This window comes from Phyllobates terribilis, unplaced genomic scaffold, assembly GCF_046119375.1.
Source record: "Phyllobates terribilis strain yellow unplaced genomic scaffold, ASM4611937v1 Scaffold_6__1_contigs__length_29720123, whole genome shotgun sequence".
NCBI classification, from domain to species: Eukaryota; Metazoa; Chordata; class Amphibia; order Anura; family Dendrobatidae; genus Phyllobates; species Phyllobates terribilis.
Genome location: NW_027362766.1, coordinates 11,123,493 through 11,142,847, shown reverse-complemented (window position 1 = coordinate 11,142,847; position 19,355 = coordinate 11,123,493). Strand labels below are relative to the sequence as shown.

The 19,355-nt window shown below is 42.9% G+C and overlaps 1 protein-coding gene across 1 annotated transcript in view; it reads left to right on the top strand.

Annotated features, from left to right (window-relative positions):
* The first annotated feature begins 3,957 nt into the window (after nt 1-3,957).
* Nucleotides 3,958-19,355, top strand: part of NPR1 (natriuretic peptide receptor 1) — a 201,276-nt gene continuing 185,878 nt past the window's right edge. The window contains exon 1 of the mRNA XM_073637366.1: nt 3,958-5,558. Coding sequence (XP_073493467.1) covers nt 4,862-5,558 — 697 coding nt within the window. The 5' untranslated portion in view covers nt 3,958-4,861. The remainder of the gene's footprint in view (nt 5,559-19,355) is intronic.

Here is a 19,355-nt window from a genome sequence, read left to right as displayed (position 1 = left end):
CTCCTCTGCGATACTCTCTATAATACTAGTATTATCTCCTCTGTGATACTCTCTATAATACTTGTATTATCTCCTCTGTGATACTCTCTATAATACTAGTATTATCTCCTCTGTGATACTCTCTATAATACTTGTATTATCTCCTCTGTGATACTCTCTATAATACTATTATTTTCTCCTCTGTGATACTCTCTATAGTACTTGTATTACCTCCTCTGTGATACTCTCTATAATACTTGTATTATCTCCTCTGTGATACTCTGTATAATACTTGTATTATCTCCTCTGTGATACTCTCTATAATACTTGTATTATCTCCTCTGTGATACTCTCTATAGTACTTGTATTATCTCCTCTGTGATACTCTCTATAATACTTGTATTATCTCCTCTGTGATACTCTCTATAGTACTTGTATTACCTCCTCTGTGATACTCTCTATAATACTTGTATTATCTCCTCTGTGATGCTCTCTATAATACTTGTATTATCACCTCTGTGATACTCTCTATAATACTTGTATTATCTCCTCTGTGATTCTCTCTATAATACTTGTATTATCTCCTCTGTGATACTCTCTATAATACTTGTATTATCTCCTCTGTGATTCTCTCTATAGTACTTGTATTATCTCCTCTGCGATACTCTCTATAGTACTTGTATTATCTCCTCTGCGATACTCTCTATAGTACTTGTATTATCTCCTCTGCGATACTCTCTATAGTACTTGTATTATCTCCTCTGCGATACTCTCTATAATACTTGTATTATCTCCTCTGTGATACTCTCTATAATACTTGTATTACCTCCTCTGTGATACTCTCTATAGTACTTGTATTATCTCCTCTGCGATACTCTGTATAATACTTGTATTATCTCCTCTGTGATACTCTCTATAGTACTTGTATTATCTCCTCTGTGATACTCTCTATAGTACTTGTATTATCTCCTCTGCGATACTCTCTATAGTACTTGTATTATCTCCTCTGCGATACTCTCTATAGTACTTGTATTATCTCCTCTGCGATACTCTCTATAATACTTGTATTATCTCCTCTGTGATACTCTCTATAATACTTGTATTACCTCCTCTGTGATACTCTCTATAGTACTTGTATTATCTCCTCTGCGATACTCTGTATAATACTTGTATTATCTCCTCTGTGATACTCTCTATAGTACTTGTATTATCTCCTCTGTGATACTCTCTATAGTACTTGTATTATCTCCTCTGCGATACTCTCTATAGTACTTGTATTATCTCCTCTGCGATACTCTCTATAGTACTTGTATTATCTCCTCTGCGATACTCTCTATAATACTTGTATTATCTCCTCTGTGATACTCTCTATAGTACTTGTATTATCTCCTCTGTGATACTCTCTATAATACTTGTATTATCTCCTCTGCGATACTCTCTATAGTACTTGTATTATCTCCTCTGCGATACTCTCTATAATACTTGTATTATCTCCTCTGTGATACTCTCTATAGTACTTGTATTATCTCCTCTGTGATACTCTCTATAGTACTTGTATTATCTCCTCTGTGATACTCTCTATAATACTTGTATTATCTCCTCTGTGATACTCTCTATAATACTTGTATTATCTCCTCTGCGATACTCTCTATAATACTTGTATTATCTCCTCTGTGATACTCTCTATAGTGCTTGTATTATCTCCTCTGTGATACTCTCTATAATACTTGTATTATCTCCTCTGCGATACTCTCTATAGTACTTGTATTATCTCCTCTGCGATACTCTCTATAGTACTTGTAATATCTCCTCTGTGATACTCTCTATAGTACTTGTATTATCTCCACTGCGATACTCTCTATAATACTTGTATTTTCTCCTCTGTAATACTCTCTATAGTACTTGTATTATCTCCTCTGTGATACTCTCTATAATACTTGTATTATCTCCTCTGTGATACTCTCTATAGTACTTGTAATATCTCCTCTGTGATACTCTCTATAGTACTTGTATTATCTCCTCTGCGATACTCTCTATAGTACTTGTATTATCTCCTCTGCGATACTCTCTATAGTACTTGTATTATCCCCTCTGCGATACTCTCTATAGTACTTGTATTATCTCCTCTGCGATACTCTCTATAGTACTTGTATTATCTCCTCTGCGATACTCTCTATAGTACTTGTATTATCTCCTCTGCGATACTCTCTATAGTACTTGTATTATCTCCTCTGTGATACTCTCTATAATACTTGTATTATCTCCTCTGTGATACTCTCTATAATACTTGTATTACCTCCTCTGTGATACTCTCTATAGTACTTGTATTATCTCCTCTGTGATACTCTGTATAATACTTGTATTATCTCCTCTGTGATACTCTCTATAGTACTTGTATTATCTCCTCTGTGATACTCTCTATAGTACTTGTATTATCTCCTCTGCGATACTCTCTATAGTACTTGTATTATCTCCTCTGCGATACTCTCTATAGTACTTGTATTATCTCCTCTGCGATACTCTCTATAGTACTTGTATTATCTCCTCTGCAATACTCTCTATAGTACTGGTATTATCTCCTCTGCGATACTCTCTATAGTACTGGTATTATCTCCTCTGCGATACTCTCTATAGTACTTGTATTATCTCCTCTGCGATACTCTCTATAGTACTTGTATTATCTCCTCTGCGATACTCTCTATAGTACTTGTATTATCTCCTCTGCGATACTCTCTATAGTACTTGTATTATCTCCTCTGCAATACTCTCTATAGTACTTGTATTATCTCCTCTGTGATACTCTCTATAGTACTGGTATTATCTCCTCTGCGATACTCTCTATAGTACTTGTATTATCTCCTCTGCGATACTCTCTATAGTACTTGTATTATCTCCTCTGTGATACTCTTTGTATTATCTCCTCTGCGATACTCTCTATAGTACTGGTATTATCTCCTCTGCGATACTCTCTATAGTACTGGTATTATCTCCTCTGCGATACTCTCTATAGTACTTGTATTATCTCCTCTGCGATACTCTCTATAGTACTTGTATTATCTCCTCTGTGATACTCTTTGTATTATCTCCTCTGCGATACTCTCTATAGTACTGGTATTATCTCCTCTGCGATACTCTCTATAGTACTGGTATTATCTCTTCTGTGATACTCTCTATAATACTTGTATTATCTCCTCTGTGATACTCTCTATAGTACTTGTATTATCTCCTCTGCGATACTCTCTATAGTACTTGTATTATCTCCTCTGCGATACTCTCTATAGTACTTGTATTATCTCCTCTGCGATACTCTCTATAGTACTTGTATTATCTCCTCTGCAATACTCTCTATAGTACTGGTATTATCTCCTCTGCGATACTCTCTATAGTACTTGTATTATCTCCTCTGCGATACTCTCTATAGTACTTGTATTATCTCCTCTGCGATACTCTCTATAGTACTTGTATTATCTCCTCTGCGATACTCTCTATAGTACTTGTATTATCTCCTCTGTGATACTCTTTGTATTATCTCCTCTGCGATACTCTCTATAGTACTTGTATTATCTCCTCTGCGATACTCTCTATAGTACTTGTATTATCTCCTCTGCAATACTCTCTATAGTACTGGTATTATCTCCTCTGCGATACTCTCTATAGTACTTGTATTATCTCCTCTGCGATACTCTCTATAGTACTTGTATTATCTCCTCTGCGATACTCTCTATAGTACTTGTATTATCTCCTCTGCGATACTCTCTATAGTACTTGTATTATCTCCTCTGCGATACTCTCTATAGTACTTGTATTATCTCCTCTGTGATACTCTTTGTATTATCTCCTCTGCGATACTCTCTCTCTTTCTTGCTTTCCTCGATGGTTTTTGCTCCCGTTTCTGAGTTTTGTTGCCCTCCTGCCCCCACTGAGTAGAGTATGTGATAGGGATTCCTTCCTTCCTCTTCTTCGTACTTCCTTCATTTCTTGCTTGTTGCTGTCACCTTCCTGACTTTGTGCTTCTCGCTATCACCACACCCTATGGTGCCCCCCTCCCTGTCTTCTCTGTTCTCCCTTCTCCGCTCTCACACTCTGCTCCTGCCAGCTACCTGTCTCTGTCTTACACAATCCCTCTCTTCCCGTCCTCCACCTTTCCATCCTCCTCTTCTTGCTCATCCTCCTGTGTCCCTCTCGGAACCTCCTCGGAACGTTCTCGCTCTCCCTGACTGCCAGCTTCTTTCCTTCAGCCTTCATCCCTGTCCTTTGGTCATAGCTCTTTCCAAGAAGAACTTGCTGGGAATATTGCGTTTTCCATCTTGATTTATATTCATTTTTTTGAAAATCACTTGGATCTCCGGATAAAAATATTTGTTTCAATTAGTAGAGGGGAGAAAAAAAAAGCCAAATCTTTCAGTTCCAGTTCTCCCAGCAAAATTCTGGGTGCCCTCCAAGTTTCAGGGCTGGAAGTATCGCCTCCTCCGCGAAGCCCCCCGTGAATTTGCCTCGGCTGAAAGATCTAGTTGGACGAAGCCAGGGGGAGAGGAACCTGGATGCTTCGGGTTGTCCCCGCAGTTGGCAAAGGGTTAACAAGCAGGGCTTAAACGATAACAACCCCTTTTGTCATTGAGTCAGGGGAAGGAAAAAAGGAAGCCAGCCTCCAGATAATACGGATCCTGTCCTCTAGTTACTTCCAGCGGCGAGAATCTAATGGCTGAGTGCAACGTTCTCTGCCTTTCGCTCTCACACAGATGAGGAGATGATTAACAGGAGTCTGCATGTATCGCCACACGAGGAGCAGCAATAGGCGCCGCTGAACCCAGAAGGAACCTTGCTTGCTCCAGCTCTTCCCAGGCTTATCTTTCAGCATTTGGATCATGAGGTCCCTGTAGTCATGGCAGGAGGTTGGGTCCCGGCTATGCTGTTGATTTGGTTCCTCGGCCGCAGTTCTCAAACAGAAGTTCAGAATTTGACGCTGGCCGTGGTTCTTCCTGAAACCAACACCCAGTATCCATGGGCGCTGCCCAGAGTCGGACCTGCCATTAGGTTGGCCATCGAACGTATCAACAACGACTCCACTCTTCTGCCTGACCTCAATGTTTGGCCCGTGTTCGGAAACAGTGAGAACAAATATGGAAAATGCTCGGACGCGTCTGCCCCGTTGGTAGCTGTAGACTTTCAGTTCACCTACAAACCAGCAGCGTTCATCGGCCCAGGGTGCATGTATTCGGCCGCCCCGGTTGGTCGCTTCACAGGTCACTGGAAGGTCCCTCTTATCACAGCTGGGGCTAGCGCCTATGGGTTTGGTGAGAAAGTTGAGGAGTACAAGTTCACCACCAGGATGGGTCCCATCTATTTGAAGCTGGGGCAGTTTGTGGTCCAGCTCCACCAGCATTACAACTGGAGCAAACGCGCCATGGTGCTGTACAGCGTGGACAAACAGGACGATCGTCCATGCTACTTCACCATCGAGGGTCCATATGTGGAGTTGGGAAAACTCAAAAACATGACCATAGCCGACATGAACATAAACGAGACGGAACCGGTCAACTTTACGCCCATCATCCAGGATATTATACAGAAAAGTCGCAGTAAGTAGTTTTTATTTCAAGTCTGTGTCATGATGATGATATGTGCCTGACCACACGGTCGGCTCTGCTACATATATTCGATCTGATGTCTTTACTCTTGGTAAACCAAAGGGGCTTATTGGTGCCCCCTTGGCACTCGGGATCTGGGACGCACGCGCCATTTCCAGCCCTTCTACATCTCTTTCTGCTACATATGGCAGGTTGCACTTTTGTAAATCCGTCATGACCATCTCGCTCATCGGGCATTCTGCTCTACTGTCTCCACAAGCCTAGTCTGCTACATTTCATTCTCGGCTCTGCTGCATTTTACAGAGTCAGATCTTCTACATCTGTCGGTTTTCTCATCTAACGGAATCAGCTGTGCTACATATGGACATATTTCTGTAGTTACAGAGCCCGTGAGCCGTATGGGTCCCTGGGGTCGGTCTCTTCCGAATTAATATTGGAGGAATGTTTCAAAAACAATTAGGTTTTGCAGTTATTGCACAATGAAAGTAGAATCGCTCGTCCGTTCCCCCCGATACTTGTTCGTGATTAATGGTTAATGGCCGTGCGGATCCGAGTTCATCTCTGCCGCCAGACTTGGTGGAAACTGCTCCATGAGACGTGAATTTTCACCCTGAGGGGTTAAATCTCTTAGCGACACAAGTAAAATAACAACGACAAATTTTTGCCATTAATGAGTTTTAAGATCTCCTGGAGGAGTTTGGGATCAGCAAAATTCCTCACTGACAGGAAGCATTATAACAAAGCGCTGCCAAGTCTGCACGCCTGCCGAGAACTGATCCCTTCAGGGTTGAAGAAGCGGCAAAACACTAAGAAAACTGCAAAAAGAACCAGAAGTTGCAGAATTCGCTAATATTAACTAGGAGCAAAAAGCCCGGCAGGGAAATCCACCCTTCACAAAGTATGATAAATCCAACATCTCTCCTTTCTTATGGCTCCATAAAGGACCTGCGGGGCCGAAACGTAATTTTTCTATACCAATAAAGTTACCAAGCGGAGGTGCCCTAGATGGTGGATTTTTCTGTGCTAGACTTTGTAGTCAGGAAAAGACTCCATTTCTGCATGCCAACCTTGGGATCGGATGACACCTTCTGTTCTGGACCCACACCTTACCACCCTCTCTAGTACTATCCTCTCCAGCAGTGCCAGGGTTAACAATCAGTTTTAGGGAGTCACATAGTTAGACAGCCGGTGAATGAGTAACCAGTTACCATAACCGTGAGACAGACGGCCATTTTACAATAAACACTGTTAAAGTATGAGGGGAGGGGGGTCACTGGCATATAAGCTTCCTGCCATGAAAGGCGGCGTGCCAACAACAGAAACGTATTGTTACCAGCAAAGCGACAACCACCTGACCTCCACCCACAACTCAAAACGGAGTATGTGCAATACCTGAGGTCTACGGATGACATATTATCTCCACCGGACAATTCTGTATCACAACACAACCCTATAAAATGTGCCTAAAATCCGCACACGTCCCTTCTACATGTGATCACGGCTCTATATAATCCTCACACGTCTCTTCTGCATGTGATCGTGGCTCTATATAATCCTCACACGTCCCTTCTACATGTGATCGTGGCTCTATATAATCCTCACACGTCTCTTCTTCTTCATGTGATCGTGGCTCTATATAATCCTCACACGTCTCTTCTTCATGTGATCGTGGCTCTATATAATCCTCACACGTCTCTTCTTCTTCATGTGATCGTGGCTCTATATAATCCTCACACGTCTCTTCTTCATGTGATCGTGGCTCTATATAATCCTCACACGTCTCTTCTTCTTCATGTGATCGTGGCTCTATATAATCCTCACACGTCTCTTCTTCTTCATGTGATCGCGGCTCTATATAATCCTCACACGTCTCTTCTTCTTCATGTGATCGTGGCTCTATATAATCCTCACACGTCTCTTCTCCATGTGATCGCGGCTCTATATAATCCTCACACGTCTCTTCTTCATGTGATCGTGGCTCTATATAATCCTCACACATCTCTTCTTCTTCATGTGATCGCGGCTCTATATAATCCTCACACGTCTCTTCTTCATGTGATCGTGGCTCTATATCATCCTCACACGTCTCTTCTTCATGTGATCGTGGCTCTATATAATCCTCACACGTCTCTTCTTCTTCATGTGATCGTGGCTCTATATAATCCTCACACGTCTCTTCTTCATGTGATCGTGGCTCTATATAATCCTCACACGTCTCTTCTTCATGTGATCGCGGCTCTATATAATCCTCACACGTCTCTTCTTCTTCATGTGATCGCGGCTCTATATAATCCTCACACGTCTCTTCTTCTTCATGTGATCGCGGCTCTATATAATCCTCACACGTCTCTTCTTCATGTGATCGTGGCTCTATATAATCCTCACACATCTCTTCTTCTTCATGTGATCGCGGCTCTATATAATCCTCACACGTCTCTTCTTCATGTGATCGTGGCTCTATATAATCCTCACACATCTCTTCTTCTTCATGTGATCGCGGCTCTATATAATCCTCACACTTCTCTTCTTCTTCATGTGATCGTGGCTCTATATAATCCTCACACGTCTCTTCTTCATGTGATCGTGGCTCTATATAATCCTCACACGTCTCTTCTTCTTCATGTGATCGCGGCTCTATATAATCCTCACACGTCTCTTCTTCATGTGATCGTGGCTCTATATAATCCTCACACGTCTCTTCTTCATGTGATCGTGGCTCTATATAATCCTCACACGTCTCTTGTTCTTCATGTGATCGCGGCTCTATATAATCCTCACACGTCTCTTCTTCTTCATGTGATCGTGGCTCTATATAATCCTCACACGTCTCTTCTTCATGTGATCGTGGCTCTATATAATCCTCACACATCTCTTCTTCTTCATGTGATCGTGGCTCTATATAATCCTCACACGTCTCTTGTTCTTCATGTGATCGCGGCTCTATATAATCCTCACACATCTCTTCTTCTTCATGTGATCGTGGCTCTATATAATCCTCACACGTCTCTTGTTCTTCATGTGATCGCGGCTCTATATAATCCTCACACGTCTCTTCTTCTTCATGTGATCGTGGCTCTATATAATCCTCACACGTCTCTTCTTCATGTGATCGTGGCTCTATATAATCCTCACACGTCTCTTCTTCATGTGATCGCGGCTCTATATAATCCTCACACGTCTCTTCTTCTTCATGTGATCGCGGCTCTATATAATCCTCATACGTCTCTTCTTCTTCATGTGATCGTGGCTCTATATAATCCTCACACGTCTCTTCTTCATGTGATCGCGGCTCTATATAATTCTCACACGTCTCTTCTTCATGTGATCGCGGCTCTATATAATCCTCACACGTCTCTTCTTCTTCATGTGATCGTGGCTCTATATAATCCTCACACGTCTCTTCTTCATGTGATTGTGGCTCTATATAATCCTCACACGTCTCTTCTTCATGTGATCGTGGCTCTATATAATCCTCACACGTCTCTTCTTCTTCATGTGATAGCGGCTCTATATAATCCTCACACGTCTCTTCTTCATGTGATCGTGGCTCTATATAATCCTCACACATCTCTTCTTCTTCATGTGATCGTGGCTCTATATAATCCTCACACGTCTCTTCTTCATGTGATCGTGGCTCTATATAATCCTCACACGTCTCTTCTTCTACATGTGATCGTGGCCCTATATAATCCTCACACGTCTCTTCTTCATGTGATCGTGGCTCTATATAATCCTCACACGTCTCTTCTTCTTCATGTGATCGTGGCTCTATATAATCCTCACACGTCTCTTCTTCGTGTGATCGTGGCTCTATAAAATCCTCACACGTCTCTTCTTCATGTGATCGCTGCTCTATATAATCCTCACACGTCTCTTCTTCTTCATGTGATCGCGGCTCTATATAATCCTCACACGTCTCTTCTTCATGTGATCGTGGCTCTATATAATCCTCACACGTCTCTTCTTCATGTGATCGTGGCTCTATATAATCCTCACACGTCTCTTGTTCTTCATGTGATCGCGGCTCTATATAATCCTCACACGTCTCTTCTTCTTCATGTGATCGTGGCTCTATATAATCCTCACACGTCTCTTCTTCATGTGATCGTGGCTCTATATAATCCTCACACGTCTCTTCTTCATGTGATCGCGGCTCTATATAATCCTCACACATCTCTTCTTCTTCATGTGATCGTGGCTCTATATAATCCTCACACGTCTCTTCTTCATGTGATCGTGGCTCTATATAATCCTCACACGTCTCTTCTTCATGTGATCGCGGCTCTATATAATCCTCACACGTCTCTTCTTCATGTGATCGTGGCTCTACATAATCCTCACACGTCTCTTCTTCATGTGATCGTGGCTCTATATAATCCTCACACGTCTCTTCTTCATGTGATCGTGGCTCTATATAATCCTCACACGTCTCTTCTTCTTCATGTGATCGCGGCTCTATATAATCCTCACACGTCTCTTCTTCTGCATGTGATCGTGGCTCTATATAATCCTCACACGTCTCTTCTTCATGTGATCGCGGCTCTATATAATCCTCACACATCTCTTCTTCATGTGATCGTGGCTCTATATAATCCTCACACGTCTCTTCTTCTTCGTGTGATCGCGGCTCTATATAATCCTCACACGTCTCTTCTTCATGTGATCGTGGCTCTATATAATCCTCACACGTCTCTTCTTCATGTGATCGCGGCTCTATATAATCCTCACACGTCTCTTCTTCATGTGATCGCGGCTCTATAAAATCCTCACACTTCTCTTCTTCATGTGATCGTGGCTCTATATAATCCTCACACGTCTCTTCTTCATGTGATCGCGGCTCTATATAATCCTCACACGTCTCTTCTTCATGTGATCGTGGCTCTATATAATCCTCACACGTCTCTTCTTCTTCATGTGATCGCGGCTCTATATAATCCTCACACGTCTCTTCTTCATGTGATCGTGGCTCTATATAATCCTCACACTTCTCTTCTCCATGTGATCGTGGCTCTATATAATCCTCACACGTCTCTTCTCCATGTGATCGCGGCTCTATATAATCCTCACACGTCTCTTCTTCATGTGATCGCGGCTCTATATAATCCTCACACGTCTCTTCTTCATGTGATCGTGGCCCTATATAATCCTCACACGTCTCTTCTTCATGTGATCGCTGCTCTATATAATCCTCACACGTCTCTTCTTCATGTGATCGCTGCTCTATATAATTCTCACACGTCTCTTCTTCATGTGATCGCGGCTCTATAAAATCCTCACACGTCTCTTCTTCATGTGATCGCGGCTCTATATAATCCTCACACGTCTCTTCTTCATGTGATCGTGGCCCTATATAATCCTCACACGTCTCTTCTTCTTCATGTGATCGCGGCCCTACATAATCCTCACACGTCTCTTCTTCATGTGATCGCGGCTCTATATAATCCTCACACGTCTCTTCTTCTTCATGTGATCGTGGCTCTATATAATCCTCACACGTCTCTTCTTCTTCATGTGATCGCGGCCCTATATAATCCTCACACGTCTCTTCTTCATGTGATCGCTGCTCTATATAATCCTCACACGTCTCTTCTTCATGTGATCGTGGCTCTATATAATCCTCACACGTCTCTTCTTCTCCATGTGATCGTGGCTCTATATAATCCTCACACGTCTCTTCTTCTCCATGTGATCGTGGCTCTATATAATCCTCACACGTCTCTTCTTCGTGTGATCGTGGCCCTATATAATCCTCACACGTCTCTTCTTCATGTGATCGTGGCTCTATATAATCCTCACACGTCTCTTCTTCATGTGATCGCGGCTCTATATAATCCTCACACGTCTCTTCTTCATGTGATCGCGGCTCTATAAAATCCTCACACTTCTCTTCTTCATGTGATCGTGGCTCTATATAATCCTCACACGTCTCTTCTTCATGTGATCGCGGCTCTATATAATCCTCACACGTCTCTTCTTCATGTGATCGTGGCTCTATATAATCCTCACACGTCTCTTCTTCATGTGATCGTGGCTCTATATAATCCTCACACTTCTCTTCTCCATGTGATCGTGGCTCTATATAATCCTCACACGTCTCTTCTCCATGTGATCGCGGCTCTATATAATCCTCACACGTCTCTTCTTCATGTGATCGCGGCTCTATATAATCCTCACACGTCTCTTCTTCTTCATGTGATCGCGGCTCTATATAATTCTCACACGTCTCTTCTCCATGTGATCGCGGCTCTATATAATCCTCACACGTCTCTTCTTCATGTGATCGTGGCCCTATATAATCCTCACACGTCTCTTCTAATTCATGTGATCGCGGCCCTACATAATCCTCACACGTCTCTTCTTCATGTGATCGCGGCTCTATATAATCCTCACACGTCTCTTCTTCTTCATGTGATCGTGGCTCTATATAATCCTCACACGTCTCTTCTTCTTCATGTGATCGCGGCTCTATATAATCCTCATACGTCTCTTCTTCATGTGATCGCTGCTCTATATAATCCTCACACGTCTCTTCTTCATGTGATCGCGGCTCTATATAATCCTCACACGTCTCTTCTTCGTGTGATCGTGGCCCTATATAATCCTCACACGTCTCTTCTTCATGTGATCGTGGCTCTATATAATCCTCACACGTCTCTTCTTCATGTGATCGCGGCTCTATATAATCCTCACACGTCTCTTCTTCATGTGATCGCGGCTCTATAAAATCCTCACACTTCTCTTCTTCATGTGATCGTGGCTCTATATAATCCTCACACGTCTCTTCTTCATGTGATCGTGGCTCTATATAATCCTCACACGTCTCTTCTTCATGTGATCGCGGCTCTATATAATCCTCACACGTCTCTTCTTCATGTGATCGTGGCTCTATATAATCCTCACACGTCTCTTCTTCATGTGATCGTGGCTCTATATAATCCTCACATGTCTCTTCTCCATGTGATCGCGGCTCTATTTAATCCTCACACGTCTCTTCTTCATGTGATCGCTGCTCTATATAATTCTCACACGTCTCTTCTCCATTTGATCGCGGCTCTATATAATCCTCACACGTCTCTTCTTCATGTGATCGCGGCTCTATATAATCCTCACACGTCTCTTCTTCATGTGATCGTGGCCCTATATAATCCTCACACGTCTGTTCTTCTTCATGTGATCGCGGCCCTACATAATTCTCACACGTCTCTTCTTCATGTGATCGTGGCTCTATATAATCCTCACACGTCTCTTCTTCTTCATGTGATCGCGGCCCTATATAATCCTCACACGTCTCTTCTTCATGTGATCGCTGCTCTATATAATCCTCACACGTCTCTTCTTCATGTGATCGTGGCCCTATATAATCCTCACACGTCTCTTCTTCGTGTGATCGTGGCCCTATATAATCCTCACACGTCTCTTCTTCATGTGATCGTGGCTCTATATAATCCTCACACGTCTCTTCTTCATGTGATCGCGGCTCTATATAATCCTCACACGTCTCTTCTTCATGTGATCGCGGCTCTATAAAATCCTCACACTTCTCTTCTTCATGTGATCGTGGCTCTATATAATCCTCACACGTCTCTTCTTCATGTGATCGCGGCTCTATATAATCCTCACACGTCTCTTCTTCATGTGATCGTGGCTCTATATAATCCTCACACGTCTCTTCTTCATGTGATCGTGGCTCTATATAATCCTCACACTTCTCTTCTCCATGTGATCGTGGCTCTATATAATCCTCACACGTCTCTTCTCCATGTGATCGCGGCTCTATATAATCCTCACACGTCTCTTCTTCATGTGATCGCTGCTCTATATAATTCTCACACGTCTCTTCTCCATGTGATCGCGGCTCTATATAATCCTCACACGTCTCTTCTTCATGTGATCGCGGCTCTATTTAATCCTCACACGTCTCTTCTTCATGTGATCGCGGCTCTATATAATCCTCACACGTCTCTTCGTCTTCATGTGATTGCGGCCCTACATAATCCTCACACGTCTCTTCTTCATGTGATCGCGGCTCTATATAATCCTCACACGTCTCTTCTTCATGTGATCGCGGCTCTATATAATCCTCACACGTCTCTTCTTCTTCATGTGATTGCGGCCCTACATAATCCTCACACGTCTCTTCTTCATGTGATCGCAGCTCTATATAATCCTCACATGTCTCTTCTTCATGTGATCGCGGCTCTATATAATCCTCACATGTCTCTTCTCCATGTGATCGTGGCTCTATATAATCCTCACACGTCTCTTCTTCATGTGATCGCGGCTCTATATAATCCTCACACGTCTCTTCTTCATGTGATCGTGGCCCTATATAATCCTCAAACGTCTCTTCTTCGTGTGATCGTGGCTCTATATAATCCTCACACGTCTCTTCTTCATGTGATCGTGGCTCTATATAATCCTCACACTTCTCTTCTCCATGTGATCGTGGCTCTATATAATCCTCACACGTCTCTTCTCCATGTGATCGCGGCTCTATATAATCCTCACACGTCTCTTCTTCATGTGATCGTGGCTCTATATAATCCTCACATGTCTCTTCTCCATGTGATCGCGGCTCTATTTAATCCTCACACGTCTCTTCTTCATGTGATCGCTGCTCTATATAATTCTCACACGTCTCTTCTCCATTTGATCGCGGCTCTATATAATCCTCACACGTCTCTTCTTCATGTGATCGCGGCTCTATATAATCCTCACACGTCTCTTCTTCATGTGATCGTGGCCCTATATAATCCTCACACGTCTGTTCTTCTTCATGTGATCGCGGCCCTACATAATCCTCACACGTCTCTTCTTCATGTGATCGTGGCTCTATATAATCCTCACACGTCTCTTCTTCTTCATGTGATCGCGGCCCTATATAATCCTCACACGTCTCTTCTTCATGTGATCGCTGCTCTATATAATCCTCACACGTCTCTTCTTCATGTGATCGTGGCCCTATATAATCCTCACACGTCTCTTCTTCGTGTGATCGTGGCCCTATATAATCCTCACACGTCTCTTCTTCATGTGATCGTGGCTCTATATAATCCTCACACGTCTCTTCTTCATGTGATCGCGGCTCTATATAATCCTCACACGTCTCTTCTTCATGTGATCGCGGCTCTATAAAATCCTCACACTTCTCTTCTTCATGTGATCGTGGCTCTATATAATCCTCACACGTCTCTTCTTCATGTGATCGCGGCTCTATATAATCCTCACACGTCTCTTCTTCATGTGATCGTGGCTCTATATAATCCTCACACGTCTCTTCTTCATGTGATCGTGGCTCTATATAATCCTCACACTTCTCTTCTCCATGTGATCGTGGCTCTATATAATCCTCACACGTCTCTTCTCCATGTGATCGCGGCTCTATATAATCCTCACACGTCTCTTCTTCATGTGATCGCTGCTCTATATAATTCTCACACGTCTCTTCTCCATGTGATCGCGGCTCTATATAATCCTCACACGTCTCTTCTTCATGTGATCGCGGCTCTATTTAATCCTCACACGTCTCTTCTTCATGTGATCGCGGCTCTATATAATCCTCACACGTCTCTTCGTCTTCATGTGATTGCGGCCCTACATAATCCTCACACGTCTCTTCTTCATGTGATCGCGGCTCTATATAATCCTCACACGTCTCTTCTTCATGTGATCGCGGCTCTATATAATCCTCACACGTCTCTTCTTCTTCATGTGATTGCGGCCCTACATAATCCTCACACGTCTCTTCTTCATGTGATCGCAGCTCTATATAATCCTCACATGTCTCTTCTTCATGTGATCGCGGCTCTATATAATCCTCACATGTCTCTTCTCCATGTGATCGTGGCTCTATATAATCCTCACACGTCTCTTCTTCATGTGATCGCGGCTCTATATAATCCTCACACGTCTCTTCTTCATGTGATCGTGGCCCTATATAATCCTCAAACGTCTCTTCTTCGTGTGATCGTGGTTCTATATAATCCTCACGTCTCTTCTTCGTGTGATCGTGGCCCTATATAATCCTCACACGTCTCTTCTTCATGTGATCGCGGCTCAATATAATCCTCACACGTCTCTTCTTCATGTGATCGTGGCTCTATATAATCCTCACACGTCTCTTCTTCGTGTGATCGTGGCCCTATATAATCCTCACACGTCTCTTCTTCATGTGATCGCGGCTCTATATAATCCTCACACGTCTCTTCTTCATGTGATCGCGGCTCTATATAATCCTCACACGTCTCTTCTTCTTCATGTGATCGTGGCTCTATATAATCCTCACACGTCTCTTCTTCTTCATGTGATCGCGGCTCTATATAATCCTCACACATCTCTTCTTCATGTGATCGCGGCTCTATATAATCCTCACATGTCTCTTCTTCTTCATGTGATCGCGGCTCTATATAATCCTCACACGTCTCTTCTTCATGTGATCGCGGCTCTATATAATCCTCACACGTCTCTTCTTCATGTGATCGCGGCTCTATATAATCCTCACACGTCTCTTCTTCATGTGATCGGGGCTCTATATAATCCTCACACGTCTCTTCTTCTTCATGTGATCGTGGCTCTATATAATCCTCACACGTCTCTTCTTCTTCATGTGATCGCGGCCCTATATAATCCTCACACGTCTCTTCTTCATGTGATCGCGGCTCTATATAATCCTCACACGTCTCTTCTTCATGTGATCGTGGCCCTATATAATCCTCACACGTCTCTTCTTCTTCATGTGATCGCGGCACTATATAATCCTCACACGTCTCTTCTTCTTCATGTGATCGTGGCTCTATATAATCCTCACACGTCTCTTCTTCATGTGATCGTGGCTCTATATAATCCTCACACGTCTCTTCTTCATGTGATCGCGGCTCTATATAATCCTCACACGTCTCTTCTTCTTCATGTGATCGTGGCTCTATATAATCCTCACACGTCTCTTCTTCTTCATGTGATCGCGGCCCTATATAATCCTCACACGTCTCTTCTTCATGTGATCGCGGCTCTATATAATCCTCACACGTCTCTTCTCCATGTGATTGCGGCTCTATATAATCCTCACACGTCTCTTCTTCATGTGATCGTAGCTCTATATAATCCTCACACGTCTCTTCTTCGTGTGATCGTGGCCCTATATAATCCTCACACGTCTCTTCTTCATGTGATCGTGGCTCTATATAATCCTCACACGTCTCTTCTTCATGTGATCGCGGCTCTATATAATCCTCACACGTCTCTTCTTCATGTGATCGCGGCTCTATATAATCCTCACACGTCTCTTCTTCATGTAATCGCGGCTCTATATAATCCTCACACGTCTCTTCTTCATGTGATCGTGGCTCTATATAATTCTCACACGTCTCTTCTTCATGTGATCGCGGCTCTATATAATCCTCACACGTCTCTTCTTCATGTGATCGTGGCTCTATATAATCCTCACACGTCTCTTCTTCATGTGATCGTGGCTCTATATAATTCTCACACGTCTCTTCTTCATGTGATCGCGGCTCTATATAATCCTCACACGTCTCTTCTCCATGTGATCGCGGCTCTATATAATCCTCACACGTCTCTTCTTCATGTGATCGTGGCTCTATATAATCCTCACACATCTCTTCTTCTTCATGTGATCGCGGCTCTATATAATCCTCACACGTCTCTTCTTCATGTGATCGTGGCTCTATATCATCCTCACACGTCTCTTCTTCATGTGATCGTGGCTCTATATAATCCTCACACGTCTCTTCTTCTTCATGTGATCGTGGCTCTATATAATCCTCACACGTCTCTTCTTCATGTGATCGTGGCTCTATATAATCCTCACACGTCTCTTCTTCATGTGATCGCGGCTCTATATAATCCTCACACGTCTCTTCTTCTTCATGTGATCGCGGCTCTATATAATCCTCACACGTCTCTTCTTCTTCATGTGATCGCGGCTCTATATAATCCTCACACGTCTCTTCTTCATGTGATCGTGGCTCTATATAATCCTCACACATCTCTTCTTCTTCATGTGATCGCGGCTCTATATAATCCTCACACGTCTCTTCTTCTTCATGTGATCGCGGCTCTATATAATCCTCACACGTCTCTTCTTCATGTGATCGTGGCTCTATATAATCCTCACACATCTCTTCTTCTTCATGTGATCGCGGCTCTATATAATCCTCACACTTCTCTTCTTCTTCATGTGATCGTGGCTCTATATAATCCTCACACGTCTCTTCTTCATGTGATCGTGGCTCTATATAATCCTCACACGTCTCTTCTTCTTCATGTGATCGCGGCTCTATATAATCCTCACACGTCTCTTCTTCATGTGATCGTGGCTCTATATAATCCTCACACGTCTCTTCTTCATGTGATCGTGGCTCTATATAATCCTCACACGTCTCTTGTTCTTCATGTGATCGCGGCTCTATATAATCCTCACACGTCTCTTCTTCTTCATGTGATCGTGGCTCTATATAATCCTCACACGTCTCTTCTTCATGTGATCGTGGCTCTATATAATCCTCACACATCTCTTCTTCTTCATGTGATCGTGGCTCTATATAATCCTCACACGTCTCTTGTTCTTCATGTGATCGCGGCTCTATATAATCCTCACACATCTCTTCTTCTTCATGTGATCGTGGCTCTATATAATCCTCACACGTCTCTTGTTCTTCATGTGATCGCGGCTCTATATAATCCTCACACGTCTCTTCTTCTTCATGTGATCGTGGCTCTATATAATCCTCACACGTCTCTTCTTCATGTGATCGTGGCTCTATATAATCCTCACACGTCTCTTCTTCATGTGATCGCGGCTCTATATAATCCTCACACGTCTCTTCTTCTTCATGTGATCGCGGCTCTATATAATCCTCATACGTCTCTTCTTCTTCATGTGATCGTGGCTCTATATAATCCTCACACGTCTCTTCTTCATGTGATCGCGGCTCTATATAATTCTCACACGTCTCTTCTTCATGTGATCGCGGCTCTATATAATCCTCACACGTCTCTTCTTCTTCATGTGATCGTGGCTCTATATAATCCTCACACGTCTCTTCTTCATGTGATTGTGGCTCTATATAATCCTCACACGTCTCTTCTTCATGTGATCGTGGCTCTATATAATCCTCACACGTCTCTTCTTCTTCATGTGATAGCGGCTCTATATAATCCTCACACGTCTCTTCTTCATGTGATCGTGGCTCTATATAATCCTCACACATCTCTTCTTCTTCATGTGATCGTGGCTCTATATAATCCTCACACGTCTCTTCTTCATGTGATCGTGGCTCTATATAATCCTCACACGTCTCTTCTTCTACATGTGATCGTGGCCCTATATAATCCTCACACGTCTCTTCTTCATGTGATCGTGGCTCTATATAATCCTCACACGTCTCTTCTTCTTCATGTGATCGTGGCTCTATATAATCCTCACACGTCTCTTCTTCGTGTGATCGTGGCTCTATAAAATCCTCACACGTCTCTTCTTCATGTGATCGCTGCTCTATATAATCCTCACACGTCTCTTCTTCTTCATGTGATCGCGGCTCTATATAATCCTCACACGTCTCTTCTTCATGTGATCGTGGCTCTATATAATCCTCACACGTCTCTTCTTCATGTGATCGTGGCTCTATATAATCCTCACACGTCTCTTGTTCTTCATGTGATCGCGGCTCTATATAATCCTCACACGTCTCTTCTTCTTCATGTGATCGTGGCTCTATATAATCCTCACACGTCTCTTCTTCATGTGATCGTGGCTCTATATAATCCTCA